The 18424-nt window shown below is 40.8% G+C and overlaps 1 protein-coding gene across 3 annotated transcripts; it reads right to left on the reverse strand.

The window, feature by feature from the left end:
* Positions 1–897: 897 nt before the first annotated feature.
* XIAP (X-linked inhibitor of apoptosis) lies at positions 898–17250 on the reverse strand. 3 transcript variants are annotated; one of them, XM_065729700.1, is made up of 8 exons: positions 17173–17250; positions 15975–16094; positions 6960–7863; positions 5179–5278; positions 4192–4270; positions 3621–3654; positions 2216–2416; positions 898–1091 (listed from the first exon to the last, which is right to left on the reverse strand). In XM_065729700.1, exons 3-8 carry the CDS (start codon positions 7828–7830, stop codon positions 898–900), a joined length of 1479 nt encoding a protein of 492 aa, XP_065585772.1. In that variant the 5' UTR covers positions 7831–7863; positions 15975–16094; positions 17173–17250. The 3 variants fall into 3 exon arrangements, with proteins under 3 accessions (XP_065585772.1, XP_065585773.1, XP_065585776.1); XM_065729701.1 differs by lacking the exon at positions 15975–16094 and having other exon boundaries at positions 17173–17243; XM_065729704.1 differs by lacking the exons at positions 15975–16094; positions 17173–17250 and adding an exon at positions 10151–10275.
* Between the last annotated feature and the right edge of the window lie 1174 nt (positions 17251–18424).

Here is an 18424-nt window from a genome sequence, read left to right on the forward strand (position 1 = left end):
GCTTACAAGTGTAAACAAGAACAACAAGATAGAGAGACAACCTTCAGTGGCAGTAAAGGCATCTAATTACTGTTCTAAGAAGTATCGTACAGACAATCATACCTTGAAGACATAGAACCTATAGCAAAGCTGCTCCTACTGATGTTATTTTAAGATAGGCAAGGGACAAGAATAAAATGAAGACAAAAGATATTTTAGCTGATGTTTTTCAAAATAGTAACAGTATTTCGTGTAGCATCCAATGAATCAGAAAGAATTTGAACCCCCAAAAATCTATTCAGACATCTGAATATTCAAAATAACATTATAAAAATTACCCTAAAGCAATTTATTTCCTCTGATGAGGCTGTTATCCTTGGTCCCACTAGAAGAGAGAATTAAGCAGGTCTATTTTTGATAAATGAGCTGAGCAAATGGTAATTAGTAGAAACAGTCTATAAAAAGGAGATTTTTTTTCTGCTATTTGTATACTCTCTGATTTCTCCAATTTGTTAGTGGGGAAGAAATGCACCATCAGTGCTACTCAATCAAAACACTCAGTTTTCCTATGCCATTTCCTGAAAGAATATATGTATATTTAACTCCCGTATTTGCAGAAGACCAGTAGAAGTGTGAACACAAACAGGTCTGAAAATACAGTAACAATTATTTTAAATCACAACTGTGAAGTAAAAGCACAAAAAGTAAGGAGAGCACTGAGGAGGCAGTGGGATATTAGTGCTCTAAAAAATCTAGCAGCTTCTGACAGTCAACTCATGTCTCAGGGTGCTGATTAAAGCTTTTCTGTTCACATTATCTCCAAAGCAGGATGTGCCTTAAGTGTGTGCTAGACTGGTGAACACCCAACCGTCTGTTATCACAATACACACGTTTAAAGAAATCAAGCAGTTGCATCTACTAATACATAAAAATTTTCTGTCTTTTTATAATATTTGTACAACACAGGGGACATTTATTAACTGCTTCAGCACATTCCTTACAAGCAACCAAGTGACCGCAGGGAATGAGGACTACTGATATGTCCTTAGCCATGCAGATTTTACAGAGCTTTTCCTCCTGCAAGCGTCTTAACTTCTCTTCAATACTGAGATCTAAGAAAAATAAACACACAAAGTAGTTAGCACACTTCCGTAGTATGTCATCTCATATCTTCCCTCTCCACAGAAAGACAAAGGTTTTTCTTTCCATATCATTTAGAGGTTACACCTTTAAAAAGAAAACAAGCAAATAAACCCACACAAGATGGGAAACCAAACTAAGATGAAATCCTCAATTGTTTTTTCCCCCACCTCCCAGAGCAGTGCAGGGAATTCAGCTACCTAGATTGGTAAGATCTTGAAATATCTGTGGAATCTAGGATATGCATATTGCAACCAGGAGCTGCTCTTTTCAGGGACTTCCCACCCACAGCTTTCTCAAAACCTACACAGAAGGTGGAAGAAAGGTTTGTCAACCCTGGTTAAGTAATTTGGGTTTTCTTTTCCTCAACAAGTTTCCTCAAGTTAAAGAACGAGGATATCATTTCCCTTCCTGCTTCTGTTTATGAAAATGCCCATACTTCAAAAGCTTAAAGAACTGTCATACAGAAATAATGTTTTGCATTGTAGATTAGCTCTGTAATTTCTAGTAAGCCTCATTTGAAAATACACAGTTCAAAAGCCTTCTCCTCCAGCACAGGGAAAGCTCCCTGCAGTCAGTCACAAAAATAACAGCCATCTTCATTGCAACTTCCTTCTCTGCATAATATCCATGAAAAATGTTATTAAAAGGAATGGGCTAGTGAGATCTCTGCCTATCACGCCAACCAGATGGGCTTTTCTCGCCCTATGAATTCATCCATATGGTTGTCTTTAAACTACAAACAAGCTCCTGAGTCGGGCAACCTGTTTCTGGTCAATCTGCAGAGTGCACCACCATGGCTTTCTGAGCATGACCTGCATGTCCAAGCACAGCTGCAACACAAATAATTAAAATGGAGCACTGTCCAGAAGTATATTTCCTTATTGGCCAAGGAGGAGAATGCTTCTATTCAGTGCTTTTAGTTCTGACACCAGCTTTAGACCTGGAAAATGTTAGCAATGAAGTATTTAATTTTTCATAATAAACAAGACTTGAGTCAGAGGTCAGAATGAATAGATAACTGTAGGATATACTTCATAGACTAACGAGTTGTTGTGAAAGTACACACACAGGTTTTACAATTTACTAAGTTCACCTTGCTCAAGTGAGCTTTCTGTTGGTGGTTCTCCCTTTGTATTTTCTTTCTGAGCACTTATTAGGTCTGCTACCAGATCCTCAACAGATGTGTAGCTCTCTCCAGACATCTGCAACTTCTTTTCCATAATGCTCCTAATCTCAGACAAACTGAAACCCATGTGTATGGCATTCTGTACCAACTGATTCTGTAAGAGATTATCTAAAACAATACAAGAAAAAAAAAAGAACAGCAACAGAATTTAACAAAGATGAGTTTGAATGTCTGACAGCATTCACTGCATTTCAAACACCTAAGCAGATATTTAGCAAAAAGAACTACATTTCTGATTTGAGAGCTGCCCTGGAAAAACACTGAAAACTCAAAAGCTTTTCAACCCTCCTTTTCCCAGTCTCTCTTCATCTACTTATAATAATATGGAAATCCTCCCAGCTTTGCTATTCAAATCAACTACTTCAACATTTGCAACATAATTCCTTAAATCACGTCCTACGTAATTAACATCATAAATCCCAAAACTGAACTCATCAGAGATCCCAAGGAACATTAAATACAAAAGTATTTTCTAACTTTACATTAGTTGTAATTCAGCTCAGGAAAGAAAAGATAATCCATCTGATAAGAGAAACCAATACACAAGCACAATCATCTCTGAATTTCTGCAGTAAGCCTTTCCAGGAAAACACACAGCACTCGTTTAGGACAAAATTGCTCTTCAATCCATGGCTCTTCCTCCTCTCCCTTTTTTAACGTAATTGTTTGAACAGGTTTTCCAGCAGCGTGTCCTGTGTCCAACTCTCCCATTAAACATGAACAACTAATTTCTTCTTTACTTCACACAATGGATCAGAGAGCAAATTTTTACGCAATTTCCTCTCACAAACAAGCAATATTTGAGAATTTTTAAGGTAGGTCTTGTGTAAGCACCCTTCCTACTGAGAGCTATTGTTCCCTGTGACGCTGCCTGTCCGCCTGTTGTTCCCTTCACCACCTCATCTTTTCCATATTCATAAGGAACATTGTTCCAGCATTAGACATTCCTGCACATAAGCTATTTAAGCTTTCTCAGCTTCCTAGATCCCGTGCCATTTGACAGTTTAACTCTTCCCACCTCATGAAAAATGACAACGATCATTTTGCTTCAGTACTCTGCAGCATTCACCCCACACCACCACTAATTCAATGCAGGTAATTTCATGGTTTACAAATACTTCTTTACAATATTTATCCAATGATGATCTGAGTTACCCAATAAGAAACAAAATTAACTGAGCAGTTGTTTAGAAGGAGCGAAGCAGTAGAACAATATCACCCAACAATTAGCTGCCACTTTAAAAAATATAATAGGGTTAACATAGAAATTAACCATTTCCTTTTTACCATCGTTATTATTTTTCATAGATACCTTCAGGAAGTATTGTAACTTCAGCAGCTTCTATCTAAAAATAAATAAATAAATGAAAAGATGACAAAATTACAATTCTGGAATGAGTACAAGGAAACCTACACAGTTACAAGACAGAACATTTGATCTCAGTTATTTCATGGAGTAAAACTACTTGTTAGAGCAGATTTGCTCTGCTCCAAGCATTGGCAAAGTGATCAATACTTTGTTATGGTATCACACTGCTTTAAGTTTTCATTTTAACCCTTCTTTGCTGCAATAAGATGCACATGGTTCTTGGTTCCCAGACTACAGGAATCAGCAATACATTACACCTGCAGAGCACTGTTGGCCTGGCATGGCCTGGCATTCATTACCTAAGTAGGGACAGTAGGGACAACTGTACAATCTATACAGCTCAAATGGCAGAACCAAAACATACTTCGATGTTTTTCACTTTCTGCCAAGGAAAGAAGCAGCAGGAGGACTAACAGTTATGCAGATGATCAGAAGATTGACTTTATTAGAAAATTATGTTAAGACTGTTTTCTATTTTAGTAAATGATACTTGATTAATAAGCAAGACACTTACTGTTGAATCCCTACATCCATCTCTTAAGTGAACATTATTTATAAATTCTATTCCCTTTTCCTCTCTCAAGAACCTGCACCTATAAACAAAAATATTTAGTTATAACTACACAAGCAGCAAACAGAAGTTGATAATGTAACTTCATAAAGGTTTGATACAATTCCTACATCATATAGGATGCTTGCTTCCCAGATCTCTAAACAATTAATCAACATCACTAACATCACCTAAGCACTCCTAAACAGTTCTCAATTGCTTCTGCAGTATTTGTGTCGCACAACTTTGGTGAAACAGAAAGCTGAAGAGCTGTTGGCCATGCCACAGGTTTATAAAAGTACAAAATTCCAATGAATAACTAACATAAGTCAAAACATGGATTCTTTTAATGGTTGGTAATCACAAAGCAGCAGTCACTGGGAATGCAAGTGCCTTGTGTTTCCTTCCATTTCTTTTCAGCTAGTCCAAGCTGGCAGTAGCTGAGGCAGGTTTTATTTAATTTTTAAACGAGTATGGGCCCTTGTTCATTGCTGGTGGAAAAGCATAGCTAATGGTGGTGACTTATGATGGAAAGTAATGCTTTGTAGCTGAGAATTTGCTCTATCAGACAGTGCTATTGTGCTTTTTGCCTCTGCTGTAGTGTATATAACTAGAACTATAACCCTATAACTAAATAGGAGGCATTACTTTCGGAATCATCTACGTAGTATATTTGAAACTCTGAAACACTGCTACTGATGAGGATGAGCAAACCAAAAAACCTCCATTGTCATAAATAGAAAGAGTGTCAAAGTCACAGTCAGTGTTCTGAAATCCTTACTAGTAGGCTCTGTCATAAAACAAAATACTATACTGTGACAAAGACTCAGATGTGCACGTCCCTGGTCATTGCAGGGGAGCTGGACTAGATGACCTTTAAAGGTCCCTTCCAACTCTAAGGACTCTGTGGTTCTACGATGTGCAAAAACAAAACAGCAAAGAATAGCTTACCCAGGAAACCACTTGGCATGTTGATCCCACGGGTCTTCATTTTCCTTCCATTCTCGCAATCCTCCACCGCAGTGGAAGCACACAACGTGATCCCCATTACCTTAGCAAACACCCAAGTTACATATTTTTAGTAGGTCTGAGAATGAGTTCTCAGCTAAAACACTGCACTGCTGCAGAAAACAAACATCTGTAAAACTAAACAAGAAACTGAAATTGGAAAAGACTCCATTTTAGAGAGTATAACAAATATAATCTGAAACAAACATTCGGGAAAGAAATTGAGCTCAAAGTCATGTAATATAGAGACACCTACAATATTTCTGACTTCTAATTTAGCAAGTAATTATAGAGATAAAAAGCAAATGCTAAAAAGAGTCTATTATCAGATAGCACATTCCACTGATAAACAAGCCATTAAGTGACTACCACAAAAATTTATTTGGAAAGTAACTGACAACTTTATCTGTCCTCACAACCAGAGTTCTGTTTTCTAATTAAGTCATAGTTAAGCAAGAATGGAAATTACTAATAGGAACTTAATTCAAAAGGGTGTCCTTAGCTCCTCCAGCCCACCATTAAAATTAAAGTGTTCTACACAGCAGCAGATGAAGAAATGCCATTCTTCCACTGCTAGCACTGTGCCTACTGCCATCAAAGACTGCACCAGAAACTGCTCAGATACGATGCTGACTGAAACGAGAGGAGGTAGGGGTACTTCAGGTTGTTTTTTTCAACAAAACTAACACCTCCTCAGCCCACCAGAAACGCAGAAGCCACTTTAAGAGCCATTTGGTCTGATAAACTGCCTGTGTAGTTTACCTCCACAGTACAGATCTCTCTTGGCCAAAGTAAACTATTTACTGTTAGGAATTCAAGATGGAACTAATAAAACAATTGTGCTGACTACAAATATTGCCTGTCTTCCACTTATGTAAGGATATATCAAGAGTTTTATTTATGGCCACAAGTAAAACAAACGGTATCAGATTAAAAAGCTCTTCTGGGAGCTACTAAGGGAGAAGCCAATTAAGATGAGAGCAAGAAATTATCCTGGATAATCCCCTTTTCTTTGTGACCTAATAATAGCACAACTTCGCACAGCATCTCTCAGTGAAGAATTTCAAAGAGCTTTATCTGCACTGTGCAATTCAATAAGGAATTATTTGCTTTCTTCAGACTGAGAAAGCAATGCACAAAGATATTAGAGCCTTATCCAAGTTATATGCTGTATTTCTAAGAGTAAAATCTCTTCCAGTGGAGTCCTTGTTTTCATAAAGCTTTTACAGTAGGTAGTAATGGCACTTTTTTTTTTGGTTGTCTGCTTGCCATGATAGTGTAAACACATTAACTAATTAACATGGCATATAAACTGCGCTGTCTTGTTCAGAGGCTTCAGAGCTAAGCACTTGCTCTTTAGACCTGAGGTGGTTATCTGGAGGACAGCACATCATTTCTTTTGTTAAAGTATTAGCTTCAATAATTGCCATTGTGAAAGATATGCTAGGAGGGCTTTAGCAGGTAAGGGAAACTTATTTTGACGCTCTACTGATAAGAAAGAAGGTATGACAAGTTTGTATTAAAATACCTGACAGGATGGATATAATCTTGCAAGAGAAACACAAAAAGTAGTTAGTAGAGCAAAGCAGAACAAACTTCAATTCAACTAACAATCTGGCAAACCATTCTACATTAGAATAGGAAAATGATTATACTCTCCATCATAAAATGTTTGCACAACATTTATTTGTAAGATACATTTGCCATTTGGAGGTCTGTCCTACCTGTGCTGTAGAACCCTGCTTCAGCAAGCTGTTCCCTGTTAACAGGGTACATCCAAGTTAAAAATGTTTGTATCCGCCTTTCATACTCTGCCATGGATGGATTCCTTGGGTGCTGTTCATTGTTTAGGCAGCTTCTTCCAAGCTCAGCACAAATAGATTCAGTTGAAACATTCCCAACGTCCTGACCCAGGACAAAAAAGCACTTGGGAAAATGCCTCCTGTGTTCAGACCAAGCTCGATCACCAGGTTCCCAGTTTTTCAGTTTGCCACCACAACAAAAGCACGCAACTTGATCACCAACACCTGTATAATAGAGTCCTGCACTGGCTAACTCCTTCGGTGCCAACAGGCCGTAGGCCGGCCAGTTGTGAAAGGACTTCAGTCTTGCTTCCTCACTGCACATAGCAGGGTTTTTAGGATACCGAGTATCAGACATGTCCACAACCTGCCTGGTTCTCAGCAAGTAATCTGCCTCCACATCAGAGTCCTCCAGTGCAGAGGAGAGGGCCACGTTGCTGGAGCCATTTTCAGTTCTGTGCTGGTGGCTCTGCACAAGAGGATGCACGCTATTTCCCAAAAAAGCAGACTCAGTAATAAATCTGCAGTCTGGGGAAAGGTTTTTGTGTCTGTCAATCGCAGAATCCCCAGGCTGCCATCCTTCAACAGTCGCGTGGCAACTGAAGCACTTGACTTTATCACCTTCTCCAGTATAAACAAAGCCAGCTCGAGCTAGTGCTGATGCTGAAACTGGACAATCACAGGGAAACTCCATAAAGGTTCCCAGCCGGTAGTGCTCCTGCGCCCACTCCTGGTCGCCATCAGTGGCTGGCATGGCACCGGGATCCGAGCTATCTGGGCCATTACACGTCATCTCTTCATATGCAGGGTTCTTCTTTCAAATTCCCTAAACAAAGCATATATATGTTAACTTCAGACAGAAGGACTCAGGATACAAGCATAAGAAAAGGCAGGAGGATTATGAAGCGTTACAGGAATACATTACAAAATCATACTAATAAGAATTTGCCTGGAATGCATACCTACTTTCCCATTTGAACACTGTGAGAATAATGACATTAAGGAAGAACTAAACAAAAGCTGCCAAAAGGCTTCTGAACTGAGAATGTGGAGTTACAGAATTAGATATGCAATCTGTTAGAATTAATTGTCTGTCCAGTTTTTACTGGACACAGTAACTCCTTTAGAGGGAGATACTTGAGTGTTTTCTTATCTGGTCAATTCTGCTTAGACAGGATTGTACAGAAGAAAAAGCAGAATGGAGGAAAGAGGCTTGTCTGAATTCAGTCATGCCGAAGCTTTGGTACACAAGATCAACAAGTAGCAGAGGGATGAGAGAAAATACTATTTTTCTGAGGTCACAAAGAAAAAGTACACTCCTCCCCACAAAGGCCTCATTTATAGAACTGGAAAAGCCTTAAGAACTGATGACAGACACTTCAGAAACAAGCCACCTGTAACTCCATAGAACAAAGCCACGCTGCCCAGGAAAAAGAAAAAAAGAAATTAAATGAGGTACAGACAAGCATTACAAATTAAAACTATCTGCTAGTACACATTGCTGAATAGTTTAATCTTAAACAGAGAAATATCCCAGTTCCTCTGGAGAGGACTCAGAAACAGCCTATCAGCCGCAGTGACAGACACAGGCACTAGGTTCATCTGGCTGCTTTTGTTTTTAATGATCTTTAGCTGGAGGAAGTGGTAAATCCTCCAAGCTGCAGCTCTCCCATCCATTCAAAGAGCGCTGCCCAGGTGCTGAGCAGAACACTGAGACAGAGCAACCCTTTTCAGCCCAAAGGCAGACGCTGACTTCAGGAGTTGATGTCTCTCACTCTACGTGATGCAAAGTCCACAAAATATTCAGAAAAACAAAATCACAGAAGTTTCCCACATTTTAACTGCAATTTTACAAAGGCAGATGTGAACCCTGAAAATGCTGCTTAGCTTTACTATCAGCAACGTCAGCTCCAATAACTGCCTCTCCTCTATCATTATTTTCATTCCCACAGGCACGTACAGGACTTACAGCACAGCCTGGAAACAAACTACAGTTTTTAGTTCCCCTCTGAGTACTTGCTAACATTTTTAGTGCCTCACAAAAGCAGTGCTCTGGTAGCTGCATCCACTGAACTACGTGAGTGAAAAACTCCTCTCCTTACCCTGCAACAAAAATGAGACACAGTATGGATAAAAAAGTATCACATTTCTTTTAAAAATACCCCAAACGTGACTAGCAATAATCTTTGCATTAAGCCAACCAACAAATTCTGAAGGTTGATTCCTGTTTTAGCCACACCATGCAAATAAATACAGGGCGTGCCAAGTCACAGTCAGTGGTCAAAAGATGGTTCCCACTGGAGCCTGAAAGCCAACAGTGATTCCAGAGCACTGAGAGCATTCAGGAGAGCCCAGAAGCAAAACTAGCAACCAACCCTGGCAATTTTCACTGAAATCTTCATATCCCCTAATTAATTAATCTCCTAATCCCTCTTGCACAACTGTTGTGTTTCGCTCCCTCCATTTGAGGGAGCTACCTAACTTGTGGGTAGGACTTCATTAACGATAACCAACAGGACAGGTCAGTGTTCCAAATAAGGGGTTCCCACCCTGGTGCAGGCTGCCTGCAGGCCACAGTCCCCCGACGGGTACACATATCCCTTTTGGTATGGAGGGTCCCTTCCTCAGGAGCATGCATCCAACCACTGAGAGCCAAGTTCAAGAAAGGGTGCCGTGTTTCTTCAGCTGAGTGACATTCTGGTGCCTGAGAGTAAAGCTTTGATGCACCTGCCTTCCCCTGGTGTTTACAGCAGCTCCTCAGCTGTCTGGAATGAGTTTGGGCCAGCACACAGCAGCCTCTCTCACTCAAGTTGCCACTACAGGCTTCAGCTGCTTGTGCCAGTCAGGAACAAGTTTTGTACCAGTAAGATAGATAAAGTAAATGAGAAACCTTCAATTGGTTATTACAAGTGCTTGGCACAATGACAGGTACTGTCCTCATCGTCAGCAGTCACTGTCATCAAAGATTTCAGCATGGTGCTGCAGCAAGCATGCACACACCCAAATCCAACCCTTTATGACAGCTCCATTCACTCAATGAGATGCATTTGTCTGAGACTGTTAAAAAAAAAAAAAAGAAGAAGAAACTTCAAAAAGCATAACACTGAAAACACCTGAAAACCAGTAGGCCTTCATCTGGCTCCAAGCTTTGTTCTCAGTCCTTCTTCAACACCTGTGTTAATATTATTCTCTTCAAGGTGAGTGCAGATGTCACAATTACTGCTTAAACAATGCCAGATCCAGCCTCCACAGGGGGAGCAAAACATTTTTTACTTTTCAGAATGGGGAGGGGAAGATTATGACACCCTGCAAGATTGTGGCATGCTTTGCTGCAATGATAAAGCTAACGAACCAGGTTGAGAAAACACATCAGAGAGGCAGCATACTTCCTGCATGCAGCCACGGGCACGAGGCTATGTTTGAGCACTGACTTTGAAGCTTTCTGTAAGTCAGTTTGTAACTTATGTAATAACATCTGAAATAATACTGCGGTGCGGCTCTAGCTCAGCAAATGAATTGTATTGACTGACCTACCCACCCGACCTGAACACTTGCTTTGACATTTGAAGGGCAAAACTCAATAATTACTTGCAGTAACATGAAAGCTGTAGCTATGTTTATATACATTAAAAAAAAAACAAAAACAAAAAGCTTTTGAATTATTATTCTACATGTTTAAGAGTTCATATTTATCCCCTTCTAAAAGCGTTGCTTTAAAATCCTCTAGGGTGATTCCCGTAAAGAGCTCAAATGATCTTACAGAAGTGGAATCATCATCACTCCAGCTCAGTAGTACAGTAATTTGCATTGCTCACATAGCCTCAGCTGCATGCTGTTTTGATATCTGCACACCCAAAAGACTTCCCAGAAGGTGGCAAACAAAGCCTACTTCACATCCTTCAAAGTTCAGAGCTTCCTCTTCAGCCAGTATCTCAAAAAGCCAAAACAAATGCAAGTGCTTTCGAAGTACAAATAGCAGGGTGTTTATTTTTACTTGCATAAAAACAAGTTCAGAAATGATAAAAACCACAACTCTATGGAAGTTTTCACATACTAAATTTGCTTCCCATATACTTTCAAACCAGAACAGAGCTTCTACATCCCTTTCTGATCAGTTGCAAACAAAACAACTGAGGCAATCACAGACAACCTACTGAGCCCTTCTGTTATCCGCCCTCTGAGTTTGGCAGGAGGGGAGGAGATGGACCAAGGCCCCGGTCTGACAGGCCTCAGGGATTTCCTGGACACACAAAAACCTCCCTCAGTTTCTAACTCTGTTTCGTATGTCAGATGGGTGACCACTTACTGGAACGATGAGCATGATATACAAAGTCCATTACTTTAACAAGGGCTCATATTGCATTATTGCAACCCACTGCTGAAAGCTTTCAATTCTTAAAAAAATAAGTTTGGTACAACAGTATTACTCATGTGCATAAAGAACAAATACTAGGAGAACTTTGTTATAATGTGAATGCACTTCTTACAGTAAGTCATCATTTTCCATGTTGGAAACAAGGTATTCTGCCAAAGCAACTTGAACTCATACCCTGAGTAGGGCCCGGGGTCTGCAGTGCCCTCTGCCAGGGCTGCCCTGCAGCTCACCCTGCTGCTGCCTGAGCCAGCCCTGCTGCTTCTCTGGTGTCATTGAAGCACTTCCCAGCTCCCTCTGTCCTAAAGATTTTGGTTACAAGTAATACATTCTTTTTTTGTTTGTTTGTTTTTAATTTAAGAATTACTTTCAAGGAAAGTTTTGTTTTCAGAATATTTATAAGCATATCATGCTTAGTGGTGCATTTTTAGCTCGTCTCCTGAAATAACTTCTCACCTTTAAAAATAAGGGCTGTAGAACTCAAAATATCCAGTGGGTGGTACATCTCCTATGTGACAGACTCTCCTTGCAGAAGTAACAGCATGAGACAAACTACCACGTACATCAGTTTGTATTTATTTATTCCACTCACTCTGCCAATCCTCTGGTGTTTGCTGGGATGCTGCGTGCTGCTGTAAGGACACTGAGGGACTAAGAAGGAAAACTTGGGCAAAGACACAGGGAGGGAGAGAGGGGAAGGCTGAACTGAAACATCAGCCATGTTATGTAATATTATAGGCATTACATATTGTATGGGGTAATGATGAAAAGCAACATCTTGCAAAGAAACAGCACTCCAAAATATGAATTAACTGCAGAAGAAAGAGATCTGATTTATGACTGAGAAACAAAACAATACGTAGCCAACTAATGATACTAGCAGCAGGACTGAGTTTAGAAAAGGATTTACTTAACCCTTTCCACATAGGTTTAATTAAAATTTCTGGACCTTCTATTGTGAATAAATACAGTCTTCACTTAAAAAGCCAGGACATATCTTTTTATTATTATTATTGAAGCACTAAATATCTCCTTATATATGAAGTGAGTAAACAAAGCCCATTTTAACCTGAAAGACTTCCAGAAGCTGAGCCAAGTTCCATCCTACTTTGAAATACCTGGCGCTATCTCCACAAGTCACCTCCCAGTTTCAGGCTGAAGTGTCGATGTGGACAGTCTACTTTTTAAGCTTCAGATGGGAAAAAAAAAGTCTGAAGTTCACAACGAAAGCATTACCTTATTCAAAATGCAAAACTGTACACCTAAGGTTTACAAGTCAGACATTTCTAATTCAAGTTTTGTGCAAATTATGATCTTATGCAAAAAGACGACACCATCACATTACTTCAGACTGAAATGCTTCAAAGGAAAAGCAATGAATCTGCTTTTCCCTTCCAAGCATGTATTATCACACATTATTATTTCTATCCTCAACAGACTGACATTATAAGGAGTTATTTTTAGTTCTTGTCTCTTTCCAAATGGCAAGCATGGCAGTAACCTTCAGACCAGACGGACACAGGCACAGCTTCGCATTCCTGGCCACAGCATACATCCCACACAGACCTTCTACTGCTTGACCTGCTCACTATGAGAGCAACGTTAGTGGTTACTGTCGACCGAATCCTGAAATGTGAGAGCAGTGCACCAAGTAGATCTCCAACAGGACACGCGGTACCAGCTGACCACGCATAGCACAGACCATGCATATGTCACTTTCTGCCTGCTCAGCTGCAATTTGATCAAAGGAGGAGCATGCTACTCACTGAGCTACATCTACAAAGATGAATAAGGAAAGAAGCTTAAAAAGCTTTTAAATGTTTCAGCACATTCAAATCTGCCTATGAGTAGCCACTAAAAATAATAATAATAATAATTTTGCTTGGAGAGGTTTGCTTGCTTTAAATAAAGAGGGAAGGTAACTCCACAACACCCTTCTCTTTGGCACCAAATTCCACCTGAGTGCATCAGCTCATTTACTGGGTTTTCAGACTGGCCCTACTTAGCTCCCCACTGGGGAAAAGGAAGGAACGAAGCTCCTTGCTACTGCTTCACATGCAGTAAAGTGCAAGAGACAGGTTGGCCTTTTCAGTTTGGACATGAGAAAACCTATCCAAAGCAGAAGTTTACATCTGACAGTTGCTGCCACTGAAATGAATTGCCTACAGATGACAGTACCTAAAAATAAGGCAGAGCAAGAGAAGGGTGAAAAAAACAGCCAAAAACTTCCTACCAAAACCCAAATGTCAAGCATACAGAGAATGAGGAGGAAGGAGACACTAAAGGTAGAGAACTAACTCCAGGAGCAGACTTCACATATCCCCCCTCAGAAAACAAAATAAAAAAGTAGGAGTAAGCAACCCTGACAGGATGAAGTCTGTCAGGCAGTTCCAGCAGGATAACTGTTTTATTTGTAGCAGAAGTAGAAATATAATGAAACATCATTCAAGAAAGGCACTGTGCTCTTGTAATCATATAGAAGACTATGATTTAGCTACCACTTTTTTTTTTCCCACTACAGATCGCTTGGAATTAAGCTTTATGAGATTCTGGAAGCATTCTTTCCAAACAAACCACACAGAAATAATACAAAATAAAAAATCCAGTAATTTAAAATTTATTTTTGCACATTTGGAAAGCTGGCCTATCAGTTTTTTCCATCCTGTTTCCATATCTCCTACCAGCAATTGAATTCTCGTAAACATTTTACCAGCCCCCCTCTCATAGAAGGCCTCTTACATGTTTCCAGTTCTGTAGCACCACAAAACAATTACATCAAGGGATAACAAAGACATACTTTTACACAAGATTGTTCATTTTTATATTCTACATGTATTTTACAAGTACAATTTAAGCCATACAAGATTTGCATTCTATGTCATTTTCATGCTTTAACTTCAGAACTTTTAGCTCCGTCACTTCTTTATTATTAATGGGACTTCAATTTAACTTCAAGATCTGTGTAAGAAAATTGCAGCTGAACTTCCAGAACCATTTGTTTTGATAGTGAAAAGCTTAGAATCCGTATTTACTATGATACCCCAAAAGGAAGCACTTTCATCCATGAAATCCTACCAGTACTTCAGGGGACTGGTTTGTTTTCTTTTAAAACTAAGGTAACTTAATAGGATGACCATTAGTAGCCTCTGAGTTGAGTTAGACAAGCTGCAGTCCTTTGCAAAGCACCTACCCTAACAGCTCTGAAGGGAGGCACCTTTACAACAAAGCAACCTTAATAAACTAAAACCCTAACTAAAAGTTCTAACCCTATTAAAACTAGAAATCAAGAGCTACTTGTGTCAATCGCTAAGCAACTCAGTTAAAAACAGGGGGGAAAAGTATCAATCAGTAATTATAAAGTGTATCACTGCAGGAATGCAACAGTTACTGCTCTCGGTTAGGAAAGAAAAACCACAAAGCCAGTCATTGGGAACACATTAACTACACTGGCAATGTTAAAAAACAAAACCTGCAGTGACCTGCGGTGCTCCACCCTTCTCAGGTATGAGCTGTGCTCCAGCTTGCAGCATCACAAGCTTTTACTGCTCAGCTACAAACCATTTAAGCTTACAACTGAGGGAAAGGACAAGAGATGAGCTCTCCACAAGGGGACATAACGAGACTGGACTTCAGCCACAGCAAAGCGATCGATGCCTCAGCAAAACTGTCGAATCCTTGGGATTATAAAGGAAGAAGCTGCAGCAGCAGGGCAGCGCAGGGAGCACACGAGCTGTGCCCAGCAGGGCTGCTCACACAGTGAGTTCATCTGTGCTGAACAGCAGCCCGCAGGTATGGCACCACGGCACCTCTGGGTACCACCGGCAGGAATGCTTTGTCATTCACTGCTGGGATTAAATTATACACACATCCAAACAAATCTGTGTGCATACACACAGCTCACCATGTGTGCTTGGAACCTCTCTTGAATTATCCTCCATACTTTAATTTAAAGTTTGTTAGGAAGTTGGGAATCTTGGGGACTAATTCTAACGCAGAACCAGAAGTGAAATATGAAAAATGCAGCTGTTGAAAGCACTCAGCTTGCCTTTCTGTTTGATAAGAAACTGTTCAGGACACAGAAGAGGAAGGACCGCGAACTTCAAGATACACACAGCTTCGTGTTATGTTTTACATTACATTGCTGGCATTGAGAAGCTATCCTCAGTGAACAATGTCACTGAGAGTCCACTAAGCAAGCTTTAAAACAGAACCTGCACTCTACTAAATTAAACACAAAGCGTACAGGATCTCTGGCAACAGCTTGCCAGCTGTGCACACAGTGTGACAATTTCCATTCCTAGAAAAGAAAGCGTTCCTAAAACTAGATGTGCAGCATCTCATGAAATTAACATCTGTCCCTCACTCACCCAGTCAAGGCCAAAGCAACACATGAGGGAGCCAAACATCTCATGTGATAACCAACCAAGGACAGAAAAGGCAACAAAACATTCTGTGATGTAGTCTGAGCTATTACGAAGCACCACCTATTAATATACTAGCATTCCTAGTCCTGAAGGACCACCCAATTCAGGCTCTGCAACACAACTTCTTCCATTTTCACGTACCTTCAGCCCTCCTGCACAACTGCAGATTTCCTCCCCTTGGGTTCAGAAATCTATTTCTGGAGCCTGACTTCCAATTGTCACGTTCAGAGTCTTTTGGATAGAACTCCTCATGATGGACCTCTTGCTACGAGAAATAAGAAGCTGCAAGAGGTGATACCCTGTCAACTCCTGATACAAAATAAAGAATGCAGAGGCTATTTACAACAGCTTTCCACTAAGGAATTAGTACCCTGTCAGCAACCAAGGTCAGCAGCAGATTAACCAAAGCAGACGTTAGTTTCATCTGCTAGTTAGTTTCACAAAATCCATCTTCATATTTCAAAGGCTCTGATAGGAACACACATTTTCCAACTGTCTGCCTCCTATCACTTGAAGCAGACAAAAAAAAACCACCACACCCACATCAGAGTTCTTTCACTTTAGCTGCTGGTTACAAAGAGCAAGGTCAGAGGAAGTACAGAACCATCATTAACTCATTTCTTTGCCGTTCTAGGCCGATGGTTTGAGCGCCCAGCTTCCAAAGGACAGAAGTACTTGGGTGTTCCAAAACCAGCCCCAACATCCATTGATTTGGAACCTAGCAGGATGACAGGAGGAGCGGGGAGGCAATAGTAAGACAGAAATGCACTGAACGCTAAAGAGAAATATATCAGCATACATACATAGCTATCATGCCAAAGAGATCTGCTTGAAGCACTCTGAATGACAACTGAAGGAAATATGACCAGAGTGAAGAAGTACTCTTACTCCTGAAAACCTGAACAAAACTACATTATTACTGAAAGAACAGAAAAAGCATTCTTCAAAGCGATAAGCATAAAAAGAAAAAAAAGTGGAGGAGGGGAGACAAAGTCCAAAATCACCACCGAAGAGCAGACAGGTGTACGTAGGCACGGCGTTTTCCTCTTTGGTGAGGAAAGCAGCGCGCTGTGTGAGCTCGCTGCTGGAACAGCACCGATCCCAAGCGCAGCTCCCCGCTCCATCCCAACCCCGCCGCAGTCCCACACGCGCGGGCACAGCCCCGGGCAGCGGGGGTTCCTCCGGCAGGAGGGGGCGCGCCCGTTCCCGTGGCAACGCCTCCAGGCGCGGCGCGGCGGCCGCTCCGGCGACCCTCGGCACATCGAGCGCCGGGGGCGGCAAGGAGCGGCCTTACCCCTCGCGAGGATCCCGCTCCCACGCCCCGGGCATGACAACTCACCGCGCCGCGTCCCCGTCCTCGCCGGGCCCGGCTGCGGGAAGCGGTCCGGCGGCGCACGCTGAGAAAATGGCGGCTCCCGGCAGCCCCGCGCCGCTCGGGAACAGCGCCCCCCGGCGGCCTGGGGGAGCGCGGCAGCGCGGAGCAAGATGGCGGACGGCGGCACCTAGTGGCGGCGGGCGGGCACAGCGCCTCAGTCCTGGGCGCTAGGAAATAGCTCTAATAGAGCTTCTAGTAGAATTTCGAGTAGAAATTCTCACCAATCAAAACTCAGTTCACATCATAGCAAAGCAAATTTATTGATTTAAAGGTCTCAGATGTGTTATGACACGGTGAGAGGTTAGCACTTTAACAGTGCAGTGTGAATATGAATATTTAACTGTATAAATCCTCATCACCTGACATTATTAATACATTCATTAGCACTGATTTTCACAAATGCCATTGCTTTTTGTTGAGGTTTTGATACTTTTTCAAATGAGGCAAATAATTTTTAAATATCACAAGGTGCTTTTACAGTGACCCACATCTGGGTTTTGATGTCTAAATCAAACATTTTGATAAAACAAACCCCAAAACTTCTAGTCCCAGTACGTGGGGCAACCAAAATATAAGAAAACATAACAGAAAAGAAAAATAATGACAATAAGGGCAGTAGTACTTATAAAATGTTTTACCTTCTACACAAGCTGATTCTTGTTCTTCTTTTGAACAAGTTAGAGTTCAGTTTAAAATAAAATTCTGAATCAGTTAAGCTGTACTGTAATCCAAAACTAACAACATCTTCAGTACTTTTCACTGCAGGTGGAGTTGTACAATTCTAGTAACTGAGCTACAGAAAGAAATTATTTAACTTTGAGCAGAAAATCACAGGCAACATCTTTGTCAATTTGAACTAGACATAAACAAATATTTATTCTTTCCTTTAAAATGAACAAAACCAGCTAGAATTGGTTGAGTAGTCTCTATTTATAAGCAAAAGAAAACATCAGAATTTAGTTTGCTGACTTCAAACAGCGATAGCCTCCCTGTGCTTTTTATTTGCTTTGGAATAACCTGCAGCTGCTACATGTGAATCTCAACTGATCATAAAGAATTCCATTGGTCTGAGTGTCTTTGTCATATCCATGAATCTTATTCCCAGATAAACTGAGAAAAATAAAGTTTTACAAAGATGAAAATAATGTTTAGTGAGATAAAGAAATGCCTCTCTCAATCTGATTAATGTCAGTCATCTTACTGTGTGGAAGCACTG

The sequence above is a fragment of the Cyrtonyx montezumae genome, unplaced genomic scaffold, assembly GCF_038088225.1.
Source record: "Cyrtonyx montezumae isolate F1298 unplaced genomic scaffold, pur_monq_1.0 scaffold_11, whole genome shotgun sequence".
NCBI classification, from domain to species: domain Eukaryota; kingdom Metazoa; phylum Chordata; class Aves; order Galliformes; family Odontophoridae; genus Cyrtonyx; species Cyrtonyx montezumae.

Excerpts from the sequence above, each read along its gene's own strand:
- XIAP (XM_065729700.1), bottom strand. The coding sequence starts at position 7,830 with ATGACGTGTAATGGCCCAGATAGCTCGGATCCCGGTGCCATGCCAGCC. Across the intron at positions 4,271-5,178 it reads CATGCCAAGTGGTTTCCTGG|GTGCAGGTTCTTGAGAGAGG; the intron begins GTAAGCTATTCT and ends TTTTGTTTATAG. Across the intron at positions 3,655-4,191 it reads ATGGATGTAGGGATTCAACA|ATAGAAGCTGCTGAAGTTAC; the intron begins GTAAGTGTCTTG and ends ATTTATTTTTAG.